The sequence below is a fragment of the Equus quagga genome, chromosome 20, assembly GCF_021613505.1.
Source record: "Equus quagga isolate Etosha38 chromosome 20, UCLA_HA_Equagga_1.0, whole genome shotgun sequence".
In the NCBI taxonomy this organism is placed as follows: domain Eukaryota; kingdom Metazoa; phylum Chordata; class Mammalia; order Perissodactyla; family Equidae; genus Equus; species Equus quagga.
Genome location: NC_060286.1, coordinates 39825342 through 39851792, shown reverse-complemented (window position 1 = coordinate 39851792; position 26451 = coordinate 39825342). Strand labels below are relative to the sequence as shown.

Here is a 26451-nt window from a genome sequence, read left to right as displayed (position 1 = left end):
TGAAGAGAGCCCCTGGGTGCGCTGGTTCCTCCGGAGGGCACATTCCTTTCTGTGTCCGGGTGGCAGGTGGTCTGCCATGTGTGTTGCTCTGAGCCGTGGGACGAGTCCGCAGGGCACAGGTGACTTGCCTGGCTTTGTTCGGGAGCCATGTGTGGGAGATTTGCTTGAGAACGGGGTGGGGGTAGGGGTTTTGTCAGCTAGATCGTGTTGAAATAGCAGTGGGATTGGTAGCCAAAGGGATGGTGGAAAGGCCTCCCTGGGAGGTGCCGTGAAACATCTTCAGTTTCTCTCTGAGAAACCTAGATTTTCTTAAAGGATTTTCTAGAAGCATGGTCTCCTGTGCAGCACCTGAGCCCTGGTTCGACTTTTGATCAATACTTGTCACTGCTGGAGTGCTAGGGGCCACGTCAGTGTGGGAGCACCAGAGTGGAGATGTTGGCACACAGTGGCACAGTCTCAAATGCGTTTGTACCTCCACAGCCCAGGGCAACCGGTCCATCTCTTAGTTTCTTCATCTATAGAATGGGGAGATCCAGTTGTTGACGCTCCTGCCGCCGTCCAGGTAGGAAAACAAACCATTCCTTAGAAGTGAGGTAATTGCTGATTTCAAAGACATCATAAAAGTGTAGACTGTTACTGTTCAGTCCACGGGGGCAGGGTGACTAATTTGCAAAAGGGAAAGGAATCCAATGGCTGCTTGTGCAGCCTGTCATTTTCAATGCAAGGGGGAAAAATTAAGGGATTTGGCGGGGAGTGTAAGAGGGAGGATTTAAAATTTCAATTTAGTAACCTAATACCAGTAGGAAACACCTCCCCCCCAATCCCATTCATTTCAGGGGACTACCGCCCCCCCCCAGCTCCTTGTTATTGGTGGGGACTGTCATGTGATTCCGAATCCTTACACAGAGAGGGTTTGCTGTTGCCCTTGACCTGAATCCCCCAGAAAAGGTCTCTCTCCCCACATTTGGTGTCTGGCCCCAGGACAGGTGTTGGGCAGACGGAGTACAGACTTGGGTTGGGGAGGAAGGCATACAGCAGGCCGCCTTTAAGTGCACACTCTTGCTAGGTGCAGGTGAGGAGGGAACTCAGTGCACACTGGTGAGGAGAACTCCTTTAGCTTTAGCTAAAGCCTCTGGAAGCTAACAAAAATTGGCATTTGTGCCCACCGAGCACACAGCTGGCTGCCCTGAAATGGTACCTTTGCTGGGGAAATAGGAGGCCCCAAGTGTACTGTTGGGGTTTCATCTGACTTTTTTGTTGTTGTTTTTCTTTCAAAGAGGTTTGGCCCTTTTTTTTCCCAGCCAGTGCTGAGTGAACTGAATTAGATTTTTAATAGGAATCACCTCTGGCAGAGCCTAAAACCTCTGGTTTAGTCTTGCTAGTTAGAAAATACGGATGCTTTCTTTATGAATTTGGTCAGTTCACTCCGGCAGGGCTAAGACCTCAGGCTTGGAGAGTGTGGGACTCTGTCTTCTCAAATGGGCACTTGATGGAACCCCAGCTCCGTGGCCTTGGAACGGGGCAGGGGTGGGCACGGCAGATCCCCCGTAGCCTGCACTGATGCAGGCATGGAGCCAGCAGCTGTCTGGTGCTCCTTAATTGAATACAGAGCTCAGTCAATTCCACGTGGGCATGCGAGCATGGGCGGGGAAGGCAGTGAGGTTCCCCCCGATCCCCTATGTCTGGACTTGGGAGCTCCAAACCCTGCAACCTGAGGGGCCTCCTGTGCCTGTCCCTGCACCCAGCCCACATGGTTAGCAGAAGAGGAAGGAGAGTGGGCAAGATCGAGCAACGCCCATGTAAATATTGTTTGTCTGAACTGGGTCTTCCATCTTTTGTTAGTGGCAGCTCGTTAATTAACCGGCAGATCAGTACAACCTTTTTGTGACACATGCATATATTTTGGGGCAGAAGATTCCTGTTCTCCTAAATCTCTGAATGGAACAGTTCCAGAAGTCCTCGTCCAGAGCTGCCCCTCTCCCCTCTCTGTCCCCACTGTCCTCTCTGCTCCCCCTTTCCTCTTTCCTCCCAACCCCTCCTTCCACCCAAGTGGGCTCCTGGTTGCGCGGAGGACAGACACGTTAAACACAGCTAAATAAATCATGTTTACGCTTGGTGTTCTTGGTAGTGAAAAATCTGTTGGCTGTTTTTACTTCCTTATTTCTCAGCATTTGCTTCCTACCTGTTTTTGAGTACATGCCCAGAAATAGTAGTTTTGTCAAACGAGGGGATAATGCCAGCCAGCCTTTCTCGCTGCCAAGGAAGCTGCTGGATTTTGCAAAACAGTGACGTTTTTTTTAGTGACACTGATTTTTTTTTTTAAACCAAAGAAATTGGGATGTAGAATAAGGGTATTAAAATGCACTTAGGGAAGAAAAAAAACCCCAGCAGTCACCCCAACAGCACAGGGACATGCAGCCGGCAGGTTTAAGAGACAGGTCTCACTTCCGGCTACTCTTGGGGGCTCCGAGGGCAGGAGGCGGCCATCAGATGGAGTAGAGGCTGCTTCGGGCTGGAGAACTTGAGTCAGGCTCCCTTCCTGTCAGCCCGAGACTTATTTGTCTCTGCCATCTTGGATGATGCTGTGCAAAGGTTTTTTTTTTTTTTTTTTTTCTTTTTTCTGGTTGGTTTGGTGTCTGTTTAATTTCGGAAGCCTGCTGAACAGTGCTTGCTGGTTTCTCCTCTGAGGTTCCAGTGAGATTCTAGTCCGAGGGGTTTGAAGTGTATTGGGATCCCAGACGCGTTATCATTGTTTATAGAGAAGAACAGCCGCGGAGGCCTCCTTGCCTCTGCATTCTGCTCCACGGTGTTGTTCGGGGATGTCTGAAAAGTCATTTTCACGATGGGGTGTTGTTTGCTGGGCAGAGAAGTACAGCTGAACGTAGACTGCAGATTAAGAGAAAAAAATTTTTTTAACAGTATCAGAAATAAATAGATGGCAAATCAGCCTTGGGTGCTTCTGGCGGGGGGCTGGGTTCGTCTTACGAGGGAACCTTTGCAGGGCGTCCGCGGTGAAGGCAGCCTGAGGTCCAGGACATCAGCTCTGTCTCACAGACAGCCAAGGAAAAAAAAACACTGCAACAAAATCAAAGTCCGTGTGCTCTGAGTTCCCCCCGTTTCTAAGGGGAATACTCTGCAATAGAAATGCTCTTTCCATTGAGGACCGTGCTCCCGGTTTCTTTAATTACATTAAACAGCGGTATAAACCTCAGTTGAACGTAAGCCCCTGTTAGAGCGGCGTCAGGAACGAGGCTAGATTGAATCGCAAGGAGCACTGTTACCAGTGTTAATGTGCTAACAATCTTTTATTAAATTAATCCCGCGAAGTGTTAATTTTTACAAATTTTGTTGTGCACACACCGTACGTCACCGTGGGTGTGTTAGGAGATGAAAATGGGTTTCACGTCAAAAAACATGTAAGGAGGCGGCTGTCAGACTGCTGCCTTAGAAGAAAATTTGTGATTTCCAGCATCAAATGCTACCTGGGCTGAATGGAAGGCTCACAATATGTATATTAAATGCCATCTACATACAGAAAGCTCAGTTCCAGGAACTACTTTGTTGAAAGTAATTACAGGCCTGTTCCGTGTTTTAGTCAGTGACATTTCAGACTTGGCATAGACACATAAAGAGGCCACAGAAAGATTTTGTTCTTCTGTGATGCGAAGCATAGAACCTTAATATTCTATATGTCCATTAGTAAAAGGTAAAAAGAGATGAAAAGAAAAAAAAGATTCAATCAACAACCAAATCCAGGGAGAGCTGGATTTTTTTATTACAGTAGTAGAAATCAATTGCACATAACTCTAATAAAGGCAACTAAAAGCAAAAAACGTATTTAAACTTTAGCAGGGTCCCTTTTTACAATTTGATTTTTTTTTTTTCTTTTTTTACCGTTTACGAACCAAGTTAAGTTTCTATTCCATCTAAAATAAGGGACCTTCCCTTACTGCCCAGGTAGAATTTTACGGTCTGATCTTCAGGTTGATGATGCCTGCATTCCTCAAATCCACAGCTCCATCTGCACCTGGGGTTTCAGCCTCTCTCAACCTGGCTGCTCCCGGGGCCTGAGTCATCCAAATGACCTCCTTGCTGGGCGCTCCGTTTGCTTGATGTTCTTTTGATGGGCTGTGCTGCATCATCTCCATTCTTAATTCTCTGGGACTCTCCAAGTTTGGACTTCCCCCTTCTGTCTATTTCCTTGTGCCCTCTGGGCATGGCCGGGGAGCCAAAGCCAGTGCTGGAGTTTGTGGGACCTGTGAACCCCAACAACTTCCTCAACTCATCAGTTTTTAAACATGGCCTATAGAGGACCAGATTTTTAACAAGTGTCAGGATCCGGTGTTTCTAGATCATTCCTCAGATGTCAGGCATAGTAGATGCTGGGGAAAGAAGAATGTGTTGGTAGTTTAAAACTCACTGTAGGCACCCAATTCAAGAGTCATCTCCCAGTTTGTTTCCCTCAGGTGACGTGTGACTTCTGTCTTGAGTGTGGTCCTGCCCCAGCTCTAAACTAACGCACCCATGGGGAGCGTCCATGAGGACCTGTCTAAGGGATGCCTGGCCAAGCTGCTCATTGGAGTCTGGCCACTAAGTTCCATCTGGGAAAGGGCCACAGGTCCTGACCTCAAGTCCCAAGTTCTTCATACTTGGAATCCAAGTGACTTAGCCAGCCCTTCACTTCGGCTTACAGATGGCGCTTTTCATCCAGGGGTGCTCTGTGAAGGAATCTGTAAGATACTGTTTGTGACTCCTGATGCAACCTAAGAGAAAATTACTGGCGCATCTTGGATATGTTATATTTTAGGGCAGAAACTGCTAAAGATGGAAGCAGCTACCCAGCTTAAATCAGAAGGCTTGAATCAGGGGACAAAGGGGGAATTTCTCCACTAGGTATTGGCCAGCTGTTTTTGCTAGTGAGATTCAGAGAATCTGTCAACTCCAGTTTGTACTTAGTCTCTGTACATTCCGGGACATGCATGCAGACATTTCCACGTGTGCACGTTGTTGATATTTGTGCGTGTGTATGTGTGTATGTGTATATGTATAATCTCTGTATAGTAGATGTGCATGCACACAATCTTCTAGCTAGTGAAACACATGGTCTCACCTTCTCTTGGCCCCAGGCCTGCCCATTCCAGGATTGTGGGTCCTGGTTTGGTGGATCCTGCCTGCTGAGGTCACCCCAGAGGACTCATATCTGTTGTGTGCACCCGGAAGCCATGGTGCATAGGCCACCACGTCCCAGCTGGAGGACAAGTGGTTGTGTTTATTTGCATTCCAGCAATTCTGAGAGCTCCAGAGATTTCCCTGAGAGAGGAGCAAAAAAAAAAGAGTCGAAGTTTTGTGTTTTCCCCTGAAGATGCCCATTAGGGGTTGGGATGGTCAGCCCTGAGCAGTTGGTCAGCTCCCTCCACCTTACCCTGAATAGTTAACAGAATATGGTTCAGACACATCTTTCCTCCCCAGCAGCCTGAAATGTCCTCTGCCACCTCCCTGGGCCTTCTGGAAGGGCCATAGTAGGTTTTGGAATTGGTGTCGTAACCTCGCCGATCTTTGGCTCAGGGTGCAGAAAGGGGTTCTGTTGCCCTGGAGTATTTCATCTGCTTGCATCTTGAGGAAATTTGGGTTGGCAGCCATTGAAACAGGTGCTTTTGGACCTGGCGAAGGGGTGTGCCTTCATGTCTGCTTCTAATTGCAAGACGCAGCTGCCGGGGAGGATGTTCCGTTTCCAAGGCCTGGTGGAAGAGGAAAACAGGTTTTGGTAGCGTTGTTGGGGGGCACGGTTGTTTCTCTGCCTCGCCTCTCCCTTTTCGAGGATGCATTAAGTGTGCAGCATGCTGGGGAGCAAAAATAGTTGGAGCAGTGATTCACCGTGATGGATCTCAGGAGTGTGCGAGGAAGGAGGCGCGAGGAGAAAGGCGGCTTGGCACAGGGGGCCAGAAGGGATGTGCTTCTTGCCTCCTCTGTGTGGCTAAGCCTTCTCGAGAAGGCGTGGGAAGGTGCCCTGGTGTCCACACAAGGCTGTGGGTGGCCTGTGGGGCTCCCTGGATGGTCACCGGGGATGGGGCAGTAGAGCCAGTCTCAAGCCCAGAGTTGGAGCTCCTGGGAAGCCCACCTCTCACCGCCCCTCGTCCCTGCTGCCCGGTGCCCCGCAGTGGTCCTCTCTGAGTCCAGCCAGGCCCAGGAAGTGATGAGGGAAGCCAAGCAGGCTCTTTCACCTGCCTGGGAATCCCCACCCTCGCACCCGCCTGAAAGAGCTGCTGCTTTTAGCAGTCAGCTCCAGGAAAGGCCGGACATGGATTGGAGCTGTGTTTTATGTCTCCCGTGTAATGACCCTGAAGAAACTCCCTAAACACAGTTGTGCAAACCCCTGGGAGACCTCATTTCCCCTTTTCTTGCTCCTCTTTTAAAGGGCACTTAACACAGGCACCCCAAAACTCAAACCTAGCAAGGGACCCTAAGATCTGTGATGGGCACTCAGACTTGCCTGGCTTAGAATGAGAATCCAGAAGTGGGAAGTGGGACTTAGGGAGTCCCAACTCCCCGCAGAGAATTTCTAGGTCCCGCAAACGCTCTGGTGTCATGAGCCGAGCCGCACCGCACCCCTGCTCGCTCTCTGCACCTGCCTTGGGGACCCGTCCTGGGTTGCAGGGTTTCATGGGGACTTACGGCGTTCTCTTAAAGACTTGGATTCCCTTTCTGCTTTGTTTTATCATTACATATATTTTTATAATGAAATGAAAAACAAGTTCTAGTCTTTGCTGGTTCCTAGATCTTAGTAATTAAACACTAAGAAAAAGACATGAAATAATACCTGTGGAGTGAAGGAATTTATTTTTTGAGTACGCCCCTCCCCCCAAGACCCGTGTAGCTCTGAAATTTAACAAAGAAGTCTCCTTAGAATTCTTCTTCTTTATTCCTGCTGTCTCAGCCACTCCCTCCTGCCTATCCCCCTCCCCCCAAAAAACGGAGAGACAGAGAGAGAGAGACAAATGATGGGAAGTCTAGGTCTTGTTGGGTGAGTACCCACTGCCTGTCTCATGTAAGGTAGCACTTCACTTCTTTCCGATAGGAAATTGCCAAAATGGATGTCATCGGCTGCTAATTAGATGCATTTTAACTGCAGGATCATTTTACCAGCTAATACTGTTATTATGTGCTTCAACGTGAACCCATGGTGGAGCTGTGAAAATATGAGCACGCGGCCCTAGCCGACAGCTAATGAAGCCTGCGGGATCGGGGGACCTCTTCCCTCCGTGGCAGCTGGTCCCCGTGTGGTTGGCCTTGAAGATGCGCAGGCCAGGCCCCATGCGGAAGTCTGAGTCCTTTCACCGTCTCAAGATGCTCCCCCTTCTTTCCCGATGACCACCTTCTTTATGTGTTTTGACCAGGGCCTGAGTGCAGAGGAGGCACGGAGCTCTCCAGGCCGGGGACCCCAAGAATCATACCCCCACCCCAGCAGTCACAGTCCCCAGGTCTCTGGGCCTCTGGACCAGCCTAGAAGCCACAATGACCCCGCCCTGTGTGTGTGCCGACCCAGGTCCTCCTCACCACCACTTGGAGCCCCAAACAGTCAGGCCTGATCCTCAAGCATTGGGGTTTCAAGTCTGAGCTGGCTTCCCTCCATCTTCTCTCTCTAGCAAGCCGGAAAAAGCATCCTGATTTCCCGTCGGGGTGGGGGGAGGTGGGCTAGAATCTGGATAATGATTCTTAAATGTGAGCAATGCATTTCTCTCTCTTTCTCTCTCTCTCTCTCCATGCCCCCCCCTTAATACATAGCATTTTTATCATCCTTAAGACAAAGTAGCTGGCAAAATATTTAAGCGATCCGAAAGAAATGTTTTTATTTGCCCGCATGCGAATTGGGTTATCTGCCTATCTTGTTTATGAAATTTGGGGCTGCCTCTCCTGCAGTCTGTTCTCCTCTCAAATCTTTCCCGGCTCCCATTTCCATATTTCTGCGTGCATGTTCTTTGTTAATCACTTGGCAAGCGCTTATTTGAATATTAAAAATTTCTTTAATCATCAAAGGCAGGAGCACAGTCTCATGAATATTCATATTTTCCCCCCTCCTCAGACTGGATTCTAGTTCATTACCCCGCAGTAAAAGCCAAACAGCCATCAATCGCCCTCATTACAGGCTCTGGCGTTTTGATTGGCTGCCTGCTGCCCAGAGCTTTTTTATTTTTTTATTTTTATTTTTTCCTCTTCTCCTATGAGCTGTCTTGTACCTGCCAACAACCAAAAAAAAAAAAAAAAAAAATCAACAATGCAAGAATAAATTTCTCTGCTTGAAAAACAACTTTGCAAACTTGTCAAACAGTCTCGTGGCTCGCGGCCGCCAAAGCTGGCCACCAGCGCTACCTGCCCCCCTTCAAAAAAAAAAACAACAACCCAGGGAAAAAAAAAAAAAGGGCGGGGGGAGAGAAAAAATTAAATAAATAAATAAAAAGGGAGAAACTTGAGCCTCAGAGATGAATATTTGTCAAGAGAGTTGACGTAAGTTTCATTTGCATAATGACTTTGTACTTCTGCATTAATAAAATTTGCATATGAAGCCATGTTAATTACTCCTGATCATGCTTTTTGCATTCATGCATAGTAATTTTCTCCGACTTGTGAGAATTAATGTCTTGGCATGGGGGGAGGGGGCGCGGGGATTGTCAGAATTCCTTGCCAGTGGCCCTCGCTCACAGGCTCTCACTCCCTGTCTGTCTCCCTCCTTGATCTATGACTCATTTTTGCACTATCAGTAGGAGTTCTTGGCTTAAAAAATGTATCAATTGAAAGACACCAGTAGGGAGAAAAATATACATCTCTTGCTGGGTGTGTTTGGGGGCTCCTGTCTCTAGCTAGGAGTCTGTAACCCTCCCATGTGGGAGGGGACGCCCGAGGATCCAGCGTCGGGAGAGGCTTGTGTTCCCCTCAAAACCAGGCTGGGGCTTTTCCAGGCGCGTTTTTGTGTTTATACGCCGGTTGGTGTGGGCGTGTTCGCCGGCTAGTGCGCATGTGTGTGGAATGGAGCAGACACATCTGCAGGGCCCCGCCAGAAGAGAGACAGGTTACAGACCCCCTCGGAACCCATGCATTAAAAATTACCTTATCCCCTGATCTGGAGCTTAAGAAACATTTTAGTGGTCTTATTTTTGCACTTTTTTGTACCTCTTTGTACGAGACGCATAGAGCGAGATTCTGACCCCTGTGAGCCACGTGGTCCTGGGCACGGAGCCTCAGTTTCCTTGTTTGTGCGAGGGGAGTCATATTACCTGCCTTTTGGGAAGGGTCCTGGGCTTAAGTGAGATGATCTGTGTATTTATTGTTTATTTCTTTTTCCCTAATGAAAGTGAATTTCCACGATAAGGAATCAAGCCAGCCAGGGTTTTCTTTTTAAGCTAGCTGGATCCCGCATAAAGCTGAGATGGCGTCTTGGAGTCCCACTGCCACATACCTCGGTGCACATACGTCTGTTCCGATTCCAGAGGGGAACCTGCCTAGACCTCAAAAGAAAGCATTTTTAAAAGGAGTGCCCTGTGGGACTTTGTAGGGTGGCTTCCCGAGCTCAGAGCCCCTGACAGACGTTCCCTGTCAGGCTGCGTGCGATGCCCTGGGGAGCACCCACAGGGAACAGGAGAAGTTCCAGAATGGAAAGTAAATGAATGACGGTGACCCCTCATTGGGTGTTTACTAGAAGCCAGGCTTGTCCTGATCTTCCTTTAAAGGTGAGGCTCTGAGAAATTGACTCACTCAGGTCACAAGGCCAGGAAGTGGCGGAGGAAAAATTCGAACCCAGGCCTCTGGCTGCAAGACTGCGTCTGAGCTCCGGACTTCCTGTATGTCAGTTTCTTGTCACAGGGCCTCAGCTGGTCTGTCAGGTGTGGTCTGGATTCCCTGGCTGCACTTTGGAAGATGGACACCCCTTTCTTGAGGAGGAGCAAGGGCTGAGAGGCGGCCTGGGATAGCCTTCACTTTGGGCTTTTTCAAAAAAAAATGTGATAAGATACACATAATGTAAAATTCACGATTTTAACCTTTTTTTTAATTTTTATTTTTTAATTTTTGTTTTTTTTGAGGAAGATCAGCCCTGAACTAACATCTGCTGCCAATCCTCTTCTTTTTGCTGACGAAGACTGGCCCTGAGCTGACATCCATGCCCATCTTCCTCTACTTTATATGTGGGATGCCTACCACAGCATGGCTTAACGATTGGTGCCATGTCCACACCCGGGATCCGAACCAGGACCCCAGGCCACCGAAGCAGAACGTGTGAACTTTACCTGTGCGCCACCGGGCTGCCCCCACCATTTTAACCATTTTTAAGGTGTCCAGTTAACGGTTTTGAGTATATTCACAATGTTGTGCAGCCATCACCACTACCTAATGCCAGAACCTTTTTATCACCCCTAAAAAAACCCCGTCCCCATCAGCCCTCACCCCTTGTCCCCCAGCCCCTGGCAGCCACTAGTCTGTGTGCTCGTCCTCTGGGTTTGCCTCTTCTGGACACTTCCTCACGTGGAATCACGCAGTAGGCGGCTTCTTTCACTACCTTCGGCTTTTGCACCAGTTTTGGAAGAGTTGTCCTGGAGGTCCACTCTTGGGCGGAGCTCTGGGTTTAAGCTGCTGCAGGGGACAGGGGGTGCTCCCTAGGGCGGAGGGTTCTCTGAGAGCACCCTGAGGGGCCTCTGCAGGCAGCTTTGGACTGGAAGCCCCTCCCCCTTGCTGCCTCCACCCCTGCCTCTATTGAGCCGGCCCCTGGAGCAGGCGGACTTCAGGCAGGTCACAGTTCCTACTGAGGCACATGGAAGCCCCTCCAGGGGGCGGCCTGGCCCCCCACCCCTACTGGAGTTAGGGGATAACTTTGCTTGACAGACTGTGGCCCAAGCCTGGCCTTTCCAGAAGGAGAGGAGTGAGGTTCTGTTCCCTTCCAGCTCGGGACAACCCTTTCTAGGCCCTGGTCCTCCTGCTGGCTTTTTCAGCCTTGGTACATGATGGCAGCTGTGTCTGGGCCTCACCCAGAACCTGGGGACCCGATTTGGTCTTTTGCAGCTTCCAGTGCCTGACTGAGTCCAAGGACCCTCAGGCTCCCCCCGACCCTGCACGGCCCTTCCTCTCAGGATCCTGGGGCACCGTGGTCCCTCTGCCTAGGCTGCAGCCCCAGAGGGAAGCAGGGCATGTCCAGGCTTTGGGCACACAGTTTGGTTGAAGTCCCAGGCCTCCCTAGCCTCAGTTCCCCCTGTAGAGTGGGGATGGTCTTCCCTGCCGAGCACAGTGTTTGTGGTGAACTGTGCCCGGCTCCCTCCCATAGGCACTCAGCACAAAGCCACTGGCACAGTTAGGATGATCTGGAGCCTTCCGCTCTGAAGTGGTCTGAAGGCAGGGCTGGCGTGTGCACAGGGTCAAGTGGGCAGTGTCCAGTGCTGGGGGGTTTCAGGCAAGGACTGGCCAGGGCAGGCTTCCAGGAAGAGGCAGGTGACAGGGACCTCACGTGCTGACCTTCCTTGCGGGCCTGTACTGAGTCTGGAGCGTTGCCTTCTGCCCATCATCAGTGGCTGGAACTGCTCACGGGGTCCTTGGCCACGCCCTTCTGAGGCCCAGAAATGCCGCAGGCTCTGGGCTTAGCCTGGTAGGGGGTCTTCGTTGGCCCAGAGGGGCCCCAGTGGTGTTGCTATTAGCTTTGGCCTCTTGGCAGGACATTTGCAGGTCTTCCCCAAATGCGCCGATGCCCCCAACCCTGGATAACACATGTTTGGGAGAGGCAAGGGCACAGAGAAGGAACCCTGGTTCTGGGGCCCCGCAGGCGGGGTTTTGGTGGAACTGGCTGCTGCTGTCTGCAGCCCTCTGTGGTCGCGTCGTCAGTTTCCTGGTCTGTGCAATGGGCATGCTGGGAAACTCACTCTGGATGAAGACTGACAGGCTCCTGGCTCTCAGTGGATGGGGGAATCCCGCGTGGGGGTCCTGAGTGGGCAGATCCCTCCCCTGCAGACCTGTGTGGGTTGATGGGCGGCGTCGGGTGGCCTCCCTGGCAGAGCCGGCCCGGGGCCCAGCTGCCCGTCATCTTGTTGATGTTTTCCTTTTGTCTCTGATGCTTCCCCGCTCAATTATTTACTCAGGGAATTTGGGCTTCTTCACTTGTGGTTTTGGCAAGGGCTTCACATAAATGTTTTGCCCTGGTGGTCTCTTAGCCATTTAAGATAAACGGCCAAATCAAACGCAGGCCTTGCCGGGGAGCCGAGGCGAGCCGTGGGGCTGGGCGGAGGCCAGGCAGGCTCCTGGCCCTGTATCGTGGCTGTCAGACCTGGGGAGGCGCCCAGAGGGTGCCATGATTTTCTTGGGGGAGGGAGTGTTGTTCAGAGCCTTCTGAAAGGCCGTGGGGCTTGGGTGCTGCGTGCTCGGTGCTCAGGTTGCCGAGGTGGACTGTGGGCTGGAGAGTGGCACCAGCTGGCTGTCAGCCAGGCCGGAGGTTAACCAGTGCTTGGCGATTGGACGTGGAGGTGTCCGGGGCCTGTGCAGACATCCCAGCCTGATGTAGCAGACAGTGATGGTTGGGGGTTTCTCGGCTCTTCCAGAGGGGGGTGGTCCAGATATTTGGGAACAAATCCCCAAATGGAGCCCACTCCAGATCACTCCAGAAAACCCCCCTTGGGGAGGCCTTTGTGGGAACGCGTCCCCTGACAGCCCCTGTTTGCCCCAGCCCCCTGCATTAGGCCCCCCAGGGATGGGAGTCTGGCCCCAAGACAGCCCCACCTGGCAGCTGTGGAAGTAGGACCCCCTCAGGCTCCTGCCCACTTCCCTCACCCCGGTCCCTGTCTGTGCTTGGGTTGCATTCCCTGCAGGGCCTGGCACCCCTGGGCCTTCCACCCTGGAAGGGTGGCCTGCAGCCTCTGCCCCGGGCCCCTGTTCTGCACCCTGAGCCCCTTGTACAGTCCAGGGTCCGACTGACCAGTCTTTTCTATTGTTTTTTCTCCAGGGCCGTGCAGGCCTGCCCAGCTGCCAGCGATGGCCCCCATAGCTGCCTCCTCCTCCCACCCTCACACATCCGTGATTACTTCACCTCTGCGCACCCTGGGCGCTCTGCCGCCCTGCTTCCCCCTGCCGTGCTGCAGCGCGCGCCCTGTCTCGGGTGACGGGACTCAGGGTGAGGGTCAGACGGAGGCTCCCTTTGGATGCCAGTGTCAGTTGTCAGGTAACAGACGGCCGCGGTGGGGGGTGGGCTCCCGGGGATGGTGGGTGTGCCCTGGGCAGAGCTGGCGGCTGCCTCTCCCAGGTGGGCTGGGGTAAGGTGGGGACCCAGGGAGGACGTGTAACCCCCACCCCAAAAGGCATTTTTGGGGGGCGCCGGGGGAAGTGGTGAAAGATGTCAACAGAACTGGACACCAGTGCCCAGGTCCCCGTCAGTCCAGAGGTGCCCCCACGCCTCCGCCCATTCTGAGTCTCACTCCCAGGATGCGTTCCCCCAGCCCCCAAATTTCATCTCTTCGGGCTTTTTAGCTAAAGCTGAATTGGATAACACTTAACATCTGAGGTTTCCTTCTGTCCTCGCCACTGCCACCCCCTCACCCCGCCCTAGCCACCACCCCCCACCCCGAAGACACGGCTAAGAGATTCCTTGGTTGTCTGTGTGCACTGCTGGAGCCATCCAAGATGCTGAGTTTCTCTTTGTGAGAATGTGTTGCCCATTAACTTTGAGGAAAAAAAGTCACTCTAAAGGAGCTTTTGAGCTGCAGCTCTGGGTGGGAGTGAAACCTTGTGGTGGGTGTGTCGGGGTAGGGGCAGGGGGCGAGGCCGTGTGCCTAGCCGTGGGGCTGCGTGCCTGCTGTGCTCCTGGTTCCGGGTCGGGTGTGGCTGCCCATTATACAGATGGGCAGACACGGGCAGTGCAGTGACACAGCCTGTCCTCCCTTATGTCCCTCCTCTGTCCCCAAACAAAACCCAAACTCCTGCTCTCGCCTGGGGTCCCTGGAATTTGCAGGCAGGGGCCTCCCATCTCAGCCTCTCCTGCCCAGTATCTCAGCAGGGCCTGGTGCGAAATGCACTGAGGCCACAGGAGCCGGGATGCTGACTCAGACACAGGCGGCGGTGAGTGCCCTGTGGTCTGATTTCCAGGCAGGGGCCAGGAAAAGAGAGGGTGGGTGCAGAGCCGGGCAGATTCAGCTTGTCCCAGCTTGGTCACCACGCTTTCTCTTTACTTGGGTGGTGAAAGGAAACTTTTTATTGGGCAGGCTTTGCTTTTAATTGAAGCTGTCCCAAGGGATGGTCCCTGTTAGGGCCACAGTTCTGCACAGGGCCACAGGCAGCCCCAGCTCCAGAGTCAGGAGCCCCCCCGGCCTTCCTGCTGGTGGGGTGGCCTGCCCTGCAGCCTTCAGCACCCCCACTAGGACAGATGGTGACGTCATAGGTACTGGGCTTATGCCTCGAATGTACAAAGCAAAGACTGAAATTGCCGGGGCAGGAGTTGGCACCACCTGGAAAGAAGCCGGCTGCCTGCCCCAGGCCGGCCCAGTGCCCAGGGGGATTGGGGCTCACGTCCCGGCTCTGTAGGTGATCCCTGCTGGCTGACTGAGGGATGCCTGCTCCGTCTGGGCGGCTGCCCTGCTCTCATGGCTTCCTGTAATTAGTGCTGCAGCCACTCGGGGGGCCGCACTATCAAAGATCAGCCTGAGTGTTTATGACTGGACTCGGTCAAGTTCTGCGCTGTGGAAACATGATCTTCCTGGCAGAGGGAGATGGCTTAACCCTCTGTGGGCTCTGGCTCTCCTCAGAAGCCGCCGGGCTAAATGGGAGCTGTTACACCCCCATTTTGCAGATGGGGAAGTAAAGGCTCGGGGAGAGTGAGTGGCCCAGCCAAGACTGCAGAACTGGGATTTGTCATCAGAATGCCTCTGACAAGGCCAGCCCTCTTCCCGCTGAGCCGCACGCCTCTGCCTACACGCGGGGGGACGTTCCTATCGCGTCGGCTCAGCAGCCCTGTGTCCTCACACACCCGCTCTCAGCCACAGTGCTGCCCACTTCCTGGTGGGGACCTCATAGGGCCTACTGTGGGCTGCCTCGCACTTGGCATTTCTGTGCATTCTTGAACTTCATCCTCACAGCAGCCTTCGGAGGTAGGTTTACTCTCCCCACTTTACAGATGAGAAAGTGAGGCTCAGAGACATTGAGGACTCACAGTGCAGTTTCATTCGTTGACTCATTCATTCATTCATTTTTCCACTAAAAACCATTTCTTGGGCACCCGCTTCACATGCACGGTGCAAACCAAGGCGGAGGCGGGCACGGCGGCTCCCTGTCCTCCTGCAGCCTGCAGCCTGGTGGGGGGCGGTGGCGAGGAGCGGGAATGGGGACCTGCAGAGAGGATGCTTCAAAAGGGACCGAAGAGCAGAGGTGGGATTTGATCCGGGGCGGTCATCCAGCACCTGCTTCATCTTGGGCGTTGGTTCAGCTGGTTTAGGGGCCTTGTTGCATTCTAGAACTTGATGCTGCGAGGGCTCAGCGCCTGTGAGCAGCCCCTACATTTGATGGCAGGGCTGGGGAGGGCAGTGGGGTGGGGTGGTATCCGTTCCTGCGGTCCCCGGGACTTCTCCTCCGGACCCTCCTCAGGGGCCTGCTCTCAGCCTCCAGCGTGCTACCTGGATTTCCAGCACCTTTCCCTTTCATCGTTGGCTTTGGTTCCCGTTAATTAGCCTGCGCCGCCATATTTTCTGATCAATTTCAATACCTGAAAATATCCTATTCCAGTGGTTTTTGTCCCTTTGTGGCTTCTGTCCCTGGCACTGGGCTGTTTGCTTAAGTGTTTTTAGTGCCTGTTTAATTAGCAGTTGGAATGGAGTCATTAAATTCCCAGTAACCCGTTAGGAAGAAGCAGTCTGCTATAAACATGGAAAGGGGCTGCCGTCCTTACCCTGTACTGTCCCTTTTCCGATCAGGATGCACCGAACCCACCTCTTCAAATTAATACGGAAAACCCCGGTGTAACCGTGTTTCGCACAGGTTAATTGCATGCCCGTGAAAGCGTTCGCAGTTATTTATAGACGGATGTGATTTTATGGGGGGAGAAAACCGCACAGGTACGTGTGTTTGTGGACCTCGCGGGCTGGTGGTGTCCCAAACAGCCCCGCCTCCCAGGACCCCAACCCCGGACCTTCTGATGGTCACGGCGGGAGGAGGGACTTGGGGTCCCTGTTGCTTTTTGACTCTGCTGAAATGATGAGGGGCTTTGAGTCTGGGCATTCCTGGAAACTGAAGTGTCTTCCCTGAGAAGTTCCACGTAGGAATTTCTCCAAGGCGCCTATGGAGTCAAGAGCCTCAGGCTGTCGTCCTGGCCCTTACTCCCAACTGGCTGGTGACCTTTAATAAGTCATTCCCCCGCTCTGGGCCTCAGTTTCCCCTTCTGTAAAAAATATATATTCATACACACATACACACACACACATATATATCTGATATATATGTAACATTTAGAAACAAGGCTCCTCATATTGATCTCTGAAACAGATCCTGTTGATCTTTTCAATTACTGAGATGCTATGGATGGCTGGGCATGGGGCTTGGCTGGGATCCCAGGTCGGGCATGGGGTGTTCAGAGAACAGTTTAAAAACCATTGGACTTTGGCCCCCCCCCACACCCATCCCAATTCTGAGGTTTCCATAATTGCGAGGCAGTCATTAGAGTGGATCACGCTGCTGGAGTGAAGGCCGCTCTGTCCTGGGTGGCCATGTGACCTTGGACGAGTCCTTTTCTTCCCTCTTCCTCAGTTTCCCCACCTATAAAATGGGGGGAACCATAGTACATGCTTCGGAGGATTGTTTTGAGGATCGAATGAGGCCTTGGACGCCAGGTGCTGAGAATAATGCCTCATGCTGAGCAAGCCCTTCAGGAGCTATGATTCATGCGGGAGCAGAAGGGGTTTCACAAGATCACCTTGTTACGTGTCCGGCGTTGTGTGGAATCTGACTTCAAGCGGATCCTCGGTCTCCATTCTTAAAGGCATTTAGCCTCTTGGCTGGCTCAGATCATGTACCAGCCCTGGGAGGTGGAAAGGGAACCGAGAAACTTCATTGCATATTTAAAAGCTGCAAATGGTCATCAGCCACAGTGATTAATACATGTGCTTGGTGAAGTTCAAGGTCCCACCCAAGAGCACACGGGGTCCCAGCTCAGGAAGGTGGAAGAGTTCGGATTTAATAGAAAGAGTCAGTTGTAGTCATTAGTATATGCTGAAATCACAGGGCAATCTTGTAAAGTTAAATTCAATTTACTTTTCTCCTGCAATGGTGCTTGCTGTGTTATTTAACTAGTCTGGGGTTTCTTGGCATGGGTTAAAGGGACAGTTAAGATAAAAGAATACCTGTAAGTAAATAGTAGGTTTAACAGTAGAATCTATCGTTTTCCCCTCCTTCAATTATATCCCAGTGTTCATTTTGTGTCGGTTTTTATAACCAGAGCCCTCCAATGGGACACCGTCGATTAGACCACCCGAGCTGTGGAAGCTTGATGCAATTAATACAGTCTGTCTGGAAAGTGGCCTTATTTCTGGAAGTTTTATGTTAATGATATGGTCTGTGCTTTGCACATTTCATAGCAGAACAAGAAGCGAGCTGTAGCTCCATTCTGAACTGGGTTTGATTAACACCGGAGGATCAATGGGAAGCCAAAGGGCGATGCGGACCGAGATGGCAGCGCCTGCCAGGCCCCGGCTGGCGCACCGCCTCGACTGGTGCAGGGGGTCCAGAGGCGCACAGTAGGGCGTGAGAGCCTCCACTGAGACTGGAGGGAGGGGTGAGTACGGGGGTGGGAAGAAGAGAAGAGAGTGGGGGCGAGCGTGTGCGGACAGAAGGGCTCCGTCGGGGGAAGGTTTGAGACGTGCTCTTGCGATCCCCTTTGCAAAGGTGCGTTTGTTGTAGGGTCTTTCTGGGCTAACCAGGTCCCAGTGTCCATGGGGGTGGCTCACTGTAGTTACTAAAAATTTAAAGTCATCTGCACACCTTGCGATGTCTGCCTCCCCAGTGGGGCTGGTGGTCCAGCGTTGCCAGCCCATTGGCAACTCCTGCCAGCTGGTTCCATGGGTTCTACTCTGGTGTCTGCCTGCTTCTTGGGATCACACAGTTGCAGAGGCTCCCCTCGCCCACCTGCATTTAGAACCCAGACGCCTCCTTCTGTAACTGGAGGAAGTGCCAGGAGAAGCCAGGGAGAGGTACAAGGCCCTCCGGACTGAAGAAGCCGACGCTCCAGGCTGGTGGAGTGGCCGAGGGCACAGGGTGTGGGTGGACTTCAGGAAAGTCACATCTCCTCCAGCACCAAGGGGTCCGAAGGAGCTGGGGAGCAGGCGCCAGAAGAGGGGGCGCAGTGCTGCCTAGTGGGGGGCAGGGGTACCTACCCGCGTGACTGTCCTTAGATAAAAGGGGTCCCAGCAACGTCCCGGAGCAGAGACCGCTGCAGCCGCGCCAGATTCCATTTCACTCTCTGAGCCGGCCCTTCAGACGTTCTGAAGGGAGAGCTAAATCAAAGAATTCTGTTCAAATCCGTACAAGATGTTGCTCTTTTTCTGCTCTGACAGGAGGGGCATTTGGAAGTGCAGTTTTCTTTCTGTCTTTCTTTTTTTTTTTATAGCTGTCTTAAAAAGGAGTTTGGCTGTTTAGCACAGCTGGTGCTCATTACATTATGCACTGGCAATAAAATACCATGTGTAATTAATTTTTAATGCAGCGCTGGTTGCAGGCTTTAAAGCAGTTAGTGGATGTGAGGAACCAGCACTGGCCACCGACATCAGAGCTCTTGGAGCAAGGCGGCCACGTTCTGCAGCTTTAAAGGGAATCTGAAAGTGGCTGGACGCCCTGCACGTGGAGCAAGAGAGGTCCAGAAGTGGGTTCATCTTGGGTGACCTCAAGGCTCGGGTTAATCTTCAGTCATCGAGGATCGGGGGGTCCCAAGAGGTCATCTCATCTAACCCCTTCATTATCGAGGTGGAAAAACTGAGGCAGAGGCCAGGAGATGTGTGTAGCAGAGCTCACTCAGACTGCGTCCCTCAGGCTCTGCCCACTAGACCATACTGCCCCTCCTGAGTTCAAATTGAAAACTGGCAAAGAAGATTCATCTAGCTGAGGCGACATGAAATGTGCGGTTCGATTTGGCAGCAGATAGAGTTTTTGCTTTGAGGATCCCCGCACGTTGAGTCTCTGGACCCTCAGTTTTGCCGTCTGTGGTTGGACACGCCTCTGTGCGTCCCAGGTGGGAGACTTTCTGTGGTTGTGCTTTGATTGCAGGCCACCCCATCTCTTCCTGGGGCTCTGGGGCATGAATTTGTGTCTGAAAGTAAATGACATTATGGACACTTATTACAGGAAGAGCTGCAGGCATTGTGGGAAGCTCCAGAGATGGGACCATGTCGGTCCTTGTTCTTAAGGAGCGTAGATGTGAATGTGTGACCTAGGGCCAACCACTTCCTCTCTCCAAGCCCCAGTTGCTTCACCTGTGTAATGGGGCCACTAGAAGTCCCCACTCATCATCCCTGTGTTGGAAGCTACGCTGATTGGCTGCCATCTTGGGGTGGCCATAGCCCATCACCAGCATGTGGGGAAGCAAACAGAGGTGTAGTGTATGGGGTGGAAGGAGGAAGCCGGGCTCGTGAAAAGCCTCAAGTACCCTGTGTCGCGATGGTGACTTGGCCTCTATCTCTTTGAAAACCTCCTGCCTGGGAGATTTTCTTAGTGTGACTGAAAGAGGAGGAAGGCCCACTGACTGCCATCACTGCTCCTATGACTTGCTGCTGTAGTCTAAAGGACCTACTATGTGCCAGCACTGTCCTAGGCACTTTGTACACTTTGCTCAGGCACCGTATCCTCATAACACCCCTTAGAGAGGCAGCCCCCTCCTTTTGCTCATGAGGATACTGGAGCTCAGAGAGGCCCAACAACACACCCGGAGTCAAACAGCACACAGGCAGCAGAACTGAAATTGAGGCTCGGGTGTGACTGGCCCTGAAGTCGAGCTCGTGGCTCTCCCATCCTGCTTCTCATTGGGCTGCAGTGGTGGCTCCAATGCAGGCAACAGAAATGCAGTTCACCGTGGGAAACCAGACCACATTTGCTCATCATCCTGGGAGGGTCTCCTCGTGCTTCCTCCATTCGCTAGCCATGCTGATGCCTGATTCTCTGCTAGGTGCTGGGGTCCAGACATGAGCTCGGTGGGCTTCTTGCCCTAGAGGAGCTCACAGTGGGGAGGCTGCACAGTGAGGGTGAAATGTACACCCTGTGATGCCCTTCTCTGCTTAAGGAAAGGGAAAGGGCTGCGCTTGTGGGAGCTGGGGGCACCTGGAGATGTGCCAGGGTCTCCCGATGGGGAAGGCGAGGCCAGAGGTGGGGACAAGCTTCTTTGAATGCATGGGTCAGTGACAGATGTGGATGTGGGTGTCTTCCCGGAGGGGTCGTGCTGACCCAGCGAGCCTCCTCTGGCCCTCACTGGGCCCCGAGGAGTCCAAGTTAGCGGCTTATGGGGACACAGATTAACCGACCTTCAGATCACCAGAGAGAAGTTTTGACGTTGAAGAAGCAGCCTGGGGCATGGGGAAAGACTTTCTCATCACATTGCCCTCAAATTGGATTTCTGGGGTCTGGCTGGGAGTCAGGGACTCGGCAACTGGCCTCACTCCCGCCTGTACCCGGTCAGCTTATGTCCCGGTCTCGCTCTTCCCAGTGCCCCGAGTGGTGCTGGCCCGCCAGGTCCTCAGGGAACGCTGGTGGACCATGAAGCCCCAGAGAAGGCCGGGTTCACATCCGTGAGAGGAAGCAGAAGAAACACAGAGAAAGCTGTTCATAGCTTCTCATTTTTACACACAGTCCCCTAAAAGCAATTTCTCTTCGTGGAGGAAAACCGACTTTTGTCCTTCTTAAGGCTTGAGGTGTTCTCGGTCGTTTTTTTCGGTGGAGGGAAGAAAATGTACTTGACTTTTCAAACCCAAGGGCCGGGTGGGGCGGAGGGGCTGTGTGCTGTGCATATTTCACAATCAAACCCAAATAGTCGAAACCATGAAATATAGTTTATCCAAACATAATCAAGGCTGGCCAATTTAATCCAAAAAGCAGTGGGAAGAAATCCGTGGTGGGCAGGGGTCCCTCTGTGTGGGGTTCCGCCACCAGGCATGACACCTGAGGGGAATTGCAGCCTGCCACTCGCTTCAGTCCCCTCCTTGGGCGTTATTTAATAAGAACCAGCAGCCGGGGGGTGGCATGTGACCACGGTGTGTGGTCAGTGAGGGAAGAAGCATCAACCGTGGTTTCCTCTCCCATCAGGGTCTTTCTTACACTCAGCAATGGGGCCACCAGGTCATGGTCAGGTCACCATTTCTGTGCCCCCACTGTGCGTCAGGCCCTTGGCAGGGGCCTTCCAAGACCTTTAAGCTTCCCGGCCACCTCTCTCTTAGGAAGGTAACCTATTCTGTAGTTCACAAGTGAGGAGACTGAGACCAGAGAGGTGATGTGACTTGCCCGAAACTGCACAGCTGGTAAATGGCAGAGGTGGGATTTGAACCCTGGTCTCCTTGGGCCTGGGTGCCACAGACTGCTCCTCTCCTTGCTTTCTGGCCCCCAGGCTGCCCTCCCACTGGCCTTCCACCTGGCAGGTGTGAGTGGGAGCAGCCGAGGGAGAAGAGCGAGCTCATGAATCACCGAGCTGCCACAGGGCTGGCGCGAGCCCTGGATGATAAGAACGCTTGTATTTTATGATTTCAGAGGAAAGGATCAGAGGGCTTGGGACTTCTCGAAGGAGGTTAATGCGAAAACGGAGTCGCTAGCTGCAGAGGCAGGGGCGGTTGGAATTTTTTCATAAATCCAGACATTTTTAATTATTGCCTTTGTTAATAAGAGGTGAAGAATGGCTGGTGGGATGAGGCCCACGGGCGCACGAGTCATTCCTTGGAGCTGTATTTAACCAGTCCTTCCTGATGCCAGCTCCCTCGTCTCGAATCTCCTTGTGTTTTATTAACAGGCATCTCATTTCCTTCTTGGTTTATTAGTAAAAGGAACCATTGCTTGAGGGCCCACTGTGTGCATGGGCTCTGTACGCATCGTCTCCACTGATTCTTTCTCACAGTAGGACGAGAATATGTCTGTTGAATTTCTTTTCTTAATGTGGTAAACTATACAAAGCATAAAATTTACCGTTTTAACCTTTATTAGGTGGACGGTTCCGTGGCATTAAATACATTCGCATTGTCGTGCTACCATCACCACCATCCATCTCGAGAACTTCTTTGTCGTCTCAAACAGAAACTCTGTCCCCATTGAACACTAACTCCCCGTCCCCTCCTGCCCCAGCCCCTGGCCTCCTCCATTCTGCTCTGTCTCTATGAGTCTGACTACTCTGGGCATCTCACAGAAGTGGAATCATACAGTGTGTGTCCTTTTGTGACTGACATTTCATTTAACATAATATCCTCAAGGTTCGTCCACGTGGTGGCCTTTGTCAGAGTTGTCCTCCTGTTCAAGGCCGAGTAATACTCCGTTGTGTGGATGGACCACATCTTGTCCATCATTCATCTAGCAATGGACGCTTGGTTGTGTCCGCCTTTGGTCTATTGTGAATAACGCTGCTGTGAACCTGGCTGTACACATAATGGCTTGAGTCCCTGCTTTCAGTTCTTTGGGTTTATACCCAGAACTGGAGTTGCTGGATCATATGGTAACTCTATGTTAACCTTAGTGAGGAACTGCCCACCTGTTTCCCATGGTGGCCACACCATTTTACTTTCCAACCAGCAGCGCTCAGGGGTCCCAGTTTCTCACATCCTCCCCTGCCCGTTGGAGTTTATAGTTAAGGACCCCGCGTCTCAGGGATGTGGACAACAACTGGCCCAAGTTGTGTGGTTAATAAACCTGGGAGTCTGGAGTGGATCCAGCTCCCGCTGACTCCAGGCTCGGTGCCCGTAGCCCTGATCACGGGCCAGTTTCTTCAGTACATGTCCTCTGAGGGTCTCTAACCTGGTTCTCTTTAAATGCTTCCCCACTACGGCCCTTCTCCCAGGCTGGCTGGTTTTTAGCAGTCAGCTAAACGTTTCGCTAGCTTGAGAGTTTGGGGAAGAAAATTCTGCACGTGGACAATTTCCACTTTCCTTCCTGCTGTGTCCTCAGGGTGTTGATTTGGGTTCGGTTTAGCAGAAAGAGCCATGTACTGTATGTAGAGGGAGCCAGGTGGAGCTGGTGTCCTGGGGCCCGGCCTGCCCCTCTCTCGGCCTCTTGGGGTCTGCCTGTCTCCTAGGATCATCGTGCCGGCCTTGCTTCCATGCTGGGCTGGGAGGGATTAGAGAGGGCCATCCTGAGTTGGACCAAAGAGCGACTTCCTGGGGCTGCTGCTCTGACCAGTGGCCACCGGGCCTTTGTTGATAGTGGACACAATCGTGGGGCTGAGTGAGGATTATTGTGTGGGGCTGTGATTTCTCTCTGTTGCCCTGTGTTCGTTACCTAGAGCTGCCATAGCAAATGACCACAGGTTGCGTGGCTTCAAACAACAGAAATTTATCATCTCACGGATCTGGAGGCCGTGAGTCCAAACTCCAGGTGTTGGCGGGCTGTGCTCCCTCTGAAGGCTCAGGGAGAATCTAGTCCTGCCCCTTCTGGCTTCTGGTGTCTCCAGGTGTTCCTTGGCTTGTGGCCTCATCCCTCCTGTCTCTGGTCCGTGGTCACATGGCCCCTCCTGGGGGCCTGTCTTCTCCTCTCCTGAACAATTAACCTTAAAAGGACAATCGTCATTCCAAATAAGGTCACCTTCACACATTTAGGGATTTGGTTACCGACATTTCATTTCGGGGACCACCATTCAACCCACGACATACACCTCGCTGGATTGTAGGCCCCTCCAGGGCAGGAACCCCAGTTTGGTGTCCTGTGTGAACTCCACGGTCTGGGACAGGTTCAGGCACATGCGGGGCCTCCCCACGTGTGCCGGGTGAACCTGGAGATGCTGTCCACATGTTCTTCCCCAGGGCATTCGATGATTCGCAGATGCTGCCCCCTCTGGGCGGCGCTCAGACCCCCATGGTTTATGGAAGGACGTATGGCCCTCCCTAATCCTGCCCCCGTGCCACGTCAGAACACAGTTATTAACAGAGAAGGGGGTGCTTTTTAAAAAGTCTGCAATGATTATTATGAGAAAAAATTAGCAGAGTTGAATAGGAGCTAAAAATAGCTGGACACGTACTTGCCTATAATCTATTTTTTTTTTAAAGAAAATATAATTATTTTTGTAAACCAGCTCTGAGAAGCCAGGAGTATTTTTAGTCTGCATCTTCTAAGATGTTGTGCATCTTTTCAGGAAGAGCAGCTCGGAGCCCACTGGAGTGTGATGTCACCAAGTCAGGCTCCAGATCGGGGATGGGGTGGGGGTGCGGGATGGGGTCAGAGGTCAGGAGCCCAGTCCTGGGCCCCATTCTGTATTCTGCTGAGCATCTGGCTGAAGGGAGGATAGTCCATGAGCAGCCTGACTGTGACTTCCCGGGTGCTGGCCGCCTGGGACATCCCGGCCATACCTAGTCAGGTGGCTGGTAGCACTGGGAGGACTGTAGCTCATTCAGCTTGGGGAGCCAGGAGGAGTGGGGGTTCCCCCTTGGTGAGGCTGTCCTGACCCACCATCTCGTGATGATCCAGGTCTGAGCAGACCTACAAGAAATAACCAAGGCTGGAGGGAAACATTCCATGGCTTTTTCATTTGGAGCCAAACATTGCCTCATGTAATTTTCTCCCTGGTTTTCCCATTGCTTCTGCCAGAGTCCTTGGGCCTGGCACAGACCCCATAATGAAAGGCCCTGTGTGTTTGTGCATTTATGTGTGTGTGCACAAGTGTGTATGTGCATATTCGTGTATGTATACATATGTGTCTATGTGTGTGTGTGTGTGTATATGTGAGGGTGTCTGTGTCTATGTGAGTGGGCGTGTGGGTATGAGCATATGCGTGTGTGTGTATGTAATGTATGTATGTGTGGGTCTGTATGTGAGTATACATGTGTAGGATATATGTGTATACATGTGCTTGTGTGCATGCACACGTGTGTGGTGGCGTGGGGGAACTCTCAGCACAGAGCGGGTCACCCCCGCTGCCTGATGCCAGGCGTTTATGGTGGAGGCACTTTTGATTATTTTTCCTCCCCGAACGTTGTAATTCTTCCTGGCTTGCGGTGTGTGTGATCGCATTTCAGCACTGGGGCCTGCTGAGGCCTCGGAGGCTGAGCCTCTCTCTGGGCATGAATCCGCCTTCTCAGTATCTTCTGGGGGAGACCGTGTCCCCCAGCCCGCTCCAACCTCAGCAGGAGCCCACAGTCCACAGCCCTGGAAAACGTGGCCGGTCCCATGTGTGACCCACCCAGGAGTGTGTGTGGGGGGAGCGCCGGCTTTGGAGTCGGAAGGCCAGGTTCAGATTCCCGCTCTGGCATTTATGAGCTCTTTGACCTTGGCGAGTGACCTCGCCTTTAGGAGCCTCAGTTTCCTCTTCTGTAAAATGGGGATGGCAGTGACTTAGTGGGACGGGCAGCAGGGATAATGGGGTGCTTTGCTAAACGTTCACTGTGGGCTTCATGCTCAACACCCATCACTCCAGCTCTGTGAGGAAGGCACTGCTGTTATCCCCATTTTACAGATGTGGAAACCGAGGCAGTCTGACTTCAGAGCCCTTACTGCTTTATTACACCTTAAAAGCTGTCGCTGTTACCCTATCCTGCCTTCTGCGGCAGCTGCTATGTGAAAGGTGGCGAAGAGGAGCAGGTATTCCTGTAATATTTTTCTTGTTGTTATAACTATAATTATTATTATCACAATCATTATCCTTGCCGTGTCCCTGGGTGGAGGTATTCCAGCCTCCATGTGGCTCTTTCCCACGTGGCCGGTCCCGCCTCCTGACGTGTCTGGTTTCCGGGGCTGTTTCCATGCTTCCGAGGGCCTGGGCGTGCTGCCTTGCCTTCTTCCGCCCCCTCCTTCATCTGCCCACCTCCCTTTTGGGTTCGTGTGTGTTTGAGGTCTCAGATAGTCTTTCTCTTCTAATTGGGATAATGAACACAGCATTTCCAGAACCGCTACACTAAAAGTCAAGTGCAAAGTGATGGTTTTCATTTGTTGTTCTCTCTCTTTCTCTCTCTTTTAATATGCATCTCTTTAAGGAGGGGATTGGCTGAAAGCAAACAGCTCATAACCTATGGATTTATGGAGCCAGTGCGAGCTGGCTTAATAAGCTTTTATACCTGGAACCAGCGTTCTGTCCCTTTAAGTCGAGACTCCAACTTGCTTGGTATTTTACAGTGCCTGGTTTCATTTATGCTGGAGCCAGACTTACTATGTGAGAGCCGTCCGCATGCTGGAATTAGTCTTAAGCTCGCTTCTGTGGCGTTGCCAAATTCCATGTTTGTGTTTTATTTAGAATTCTTTTCACGGCCAGCCGATTCTGTTCCGGCACACACAGGCGCTGTTGCGCCCCATGGA

The 26451-nt window shown here is 52.3% G+C and overlaps 1 protein-coding gene across 4 annotated transcripts in view; it reads left to right on the top strand.

Annotated features, from left to right (window-relative positions):
• Positions 1 to 26451, top strand: part of BCL11B (BCL11 transcription factor B) — a 93608-nt gene that overhangs the window by 26637 nt on the left and 40520 nt on the right. For 2 of the 4 annotated variants that reach the window (XM_046647497.1, XM_046647496.1), the window contains exon 3: positions 12968 to 13183. The exons of the other annotated variants lie outside the window; for them this stretch is intronic. In XM_046647497.1, coding sequence (XP_046503453.1) covers positions 12968 to 13183 — 216 coding nt within the window. The remainder of the gene's footprint in view (positions 1 to 12967; positions 13184 to 26451) is intronic. 4 annotated transcript variants of the gene reach the window in all.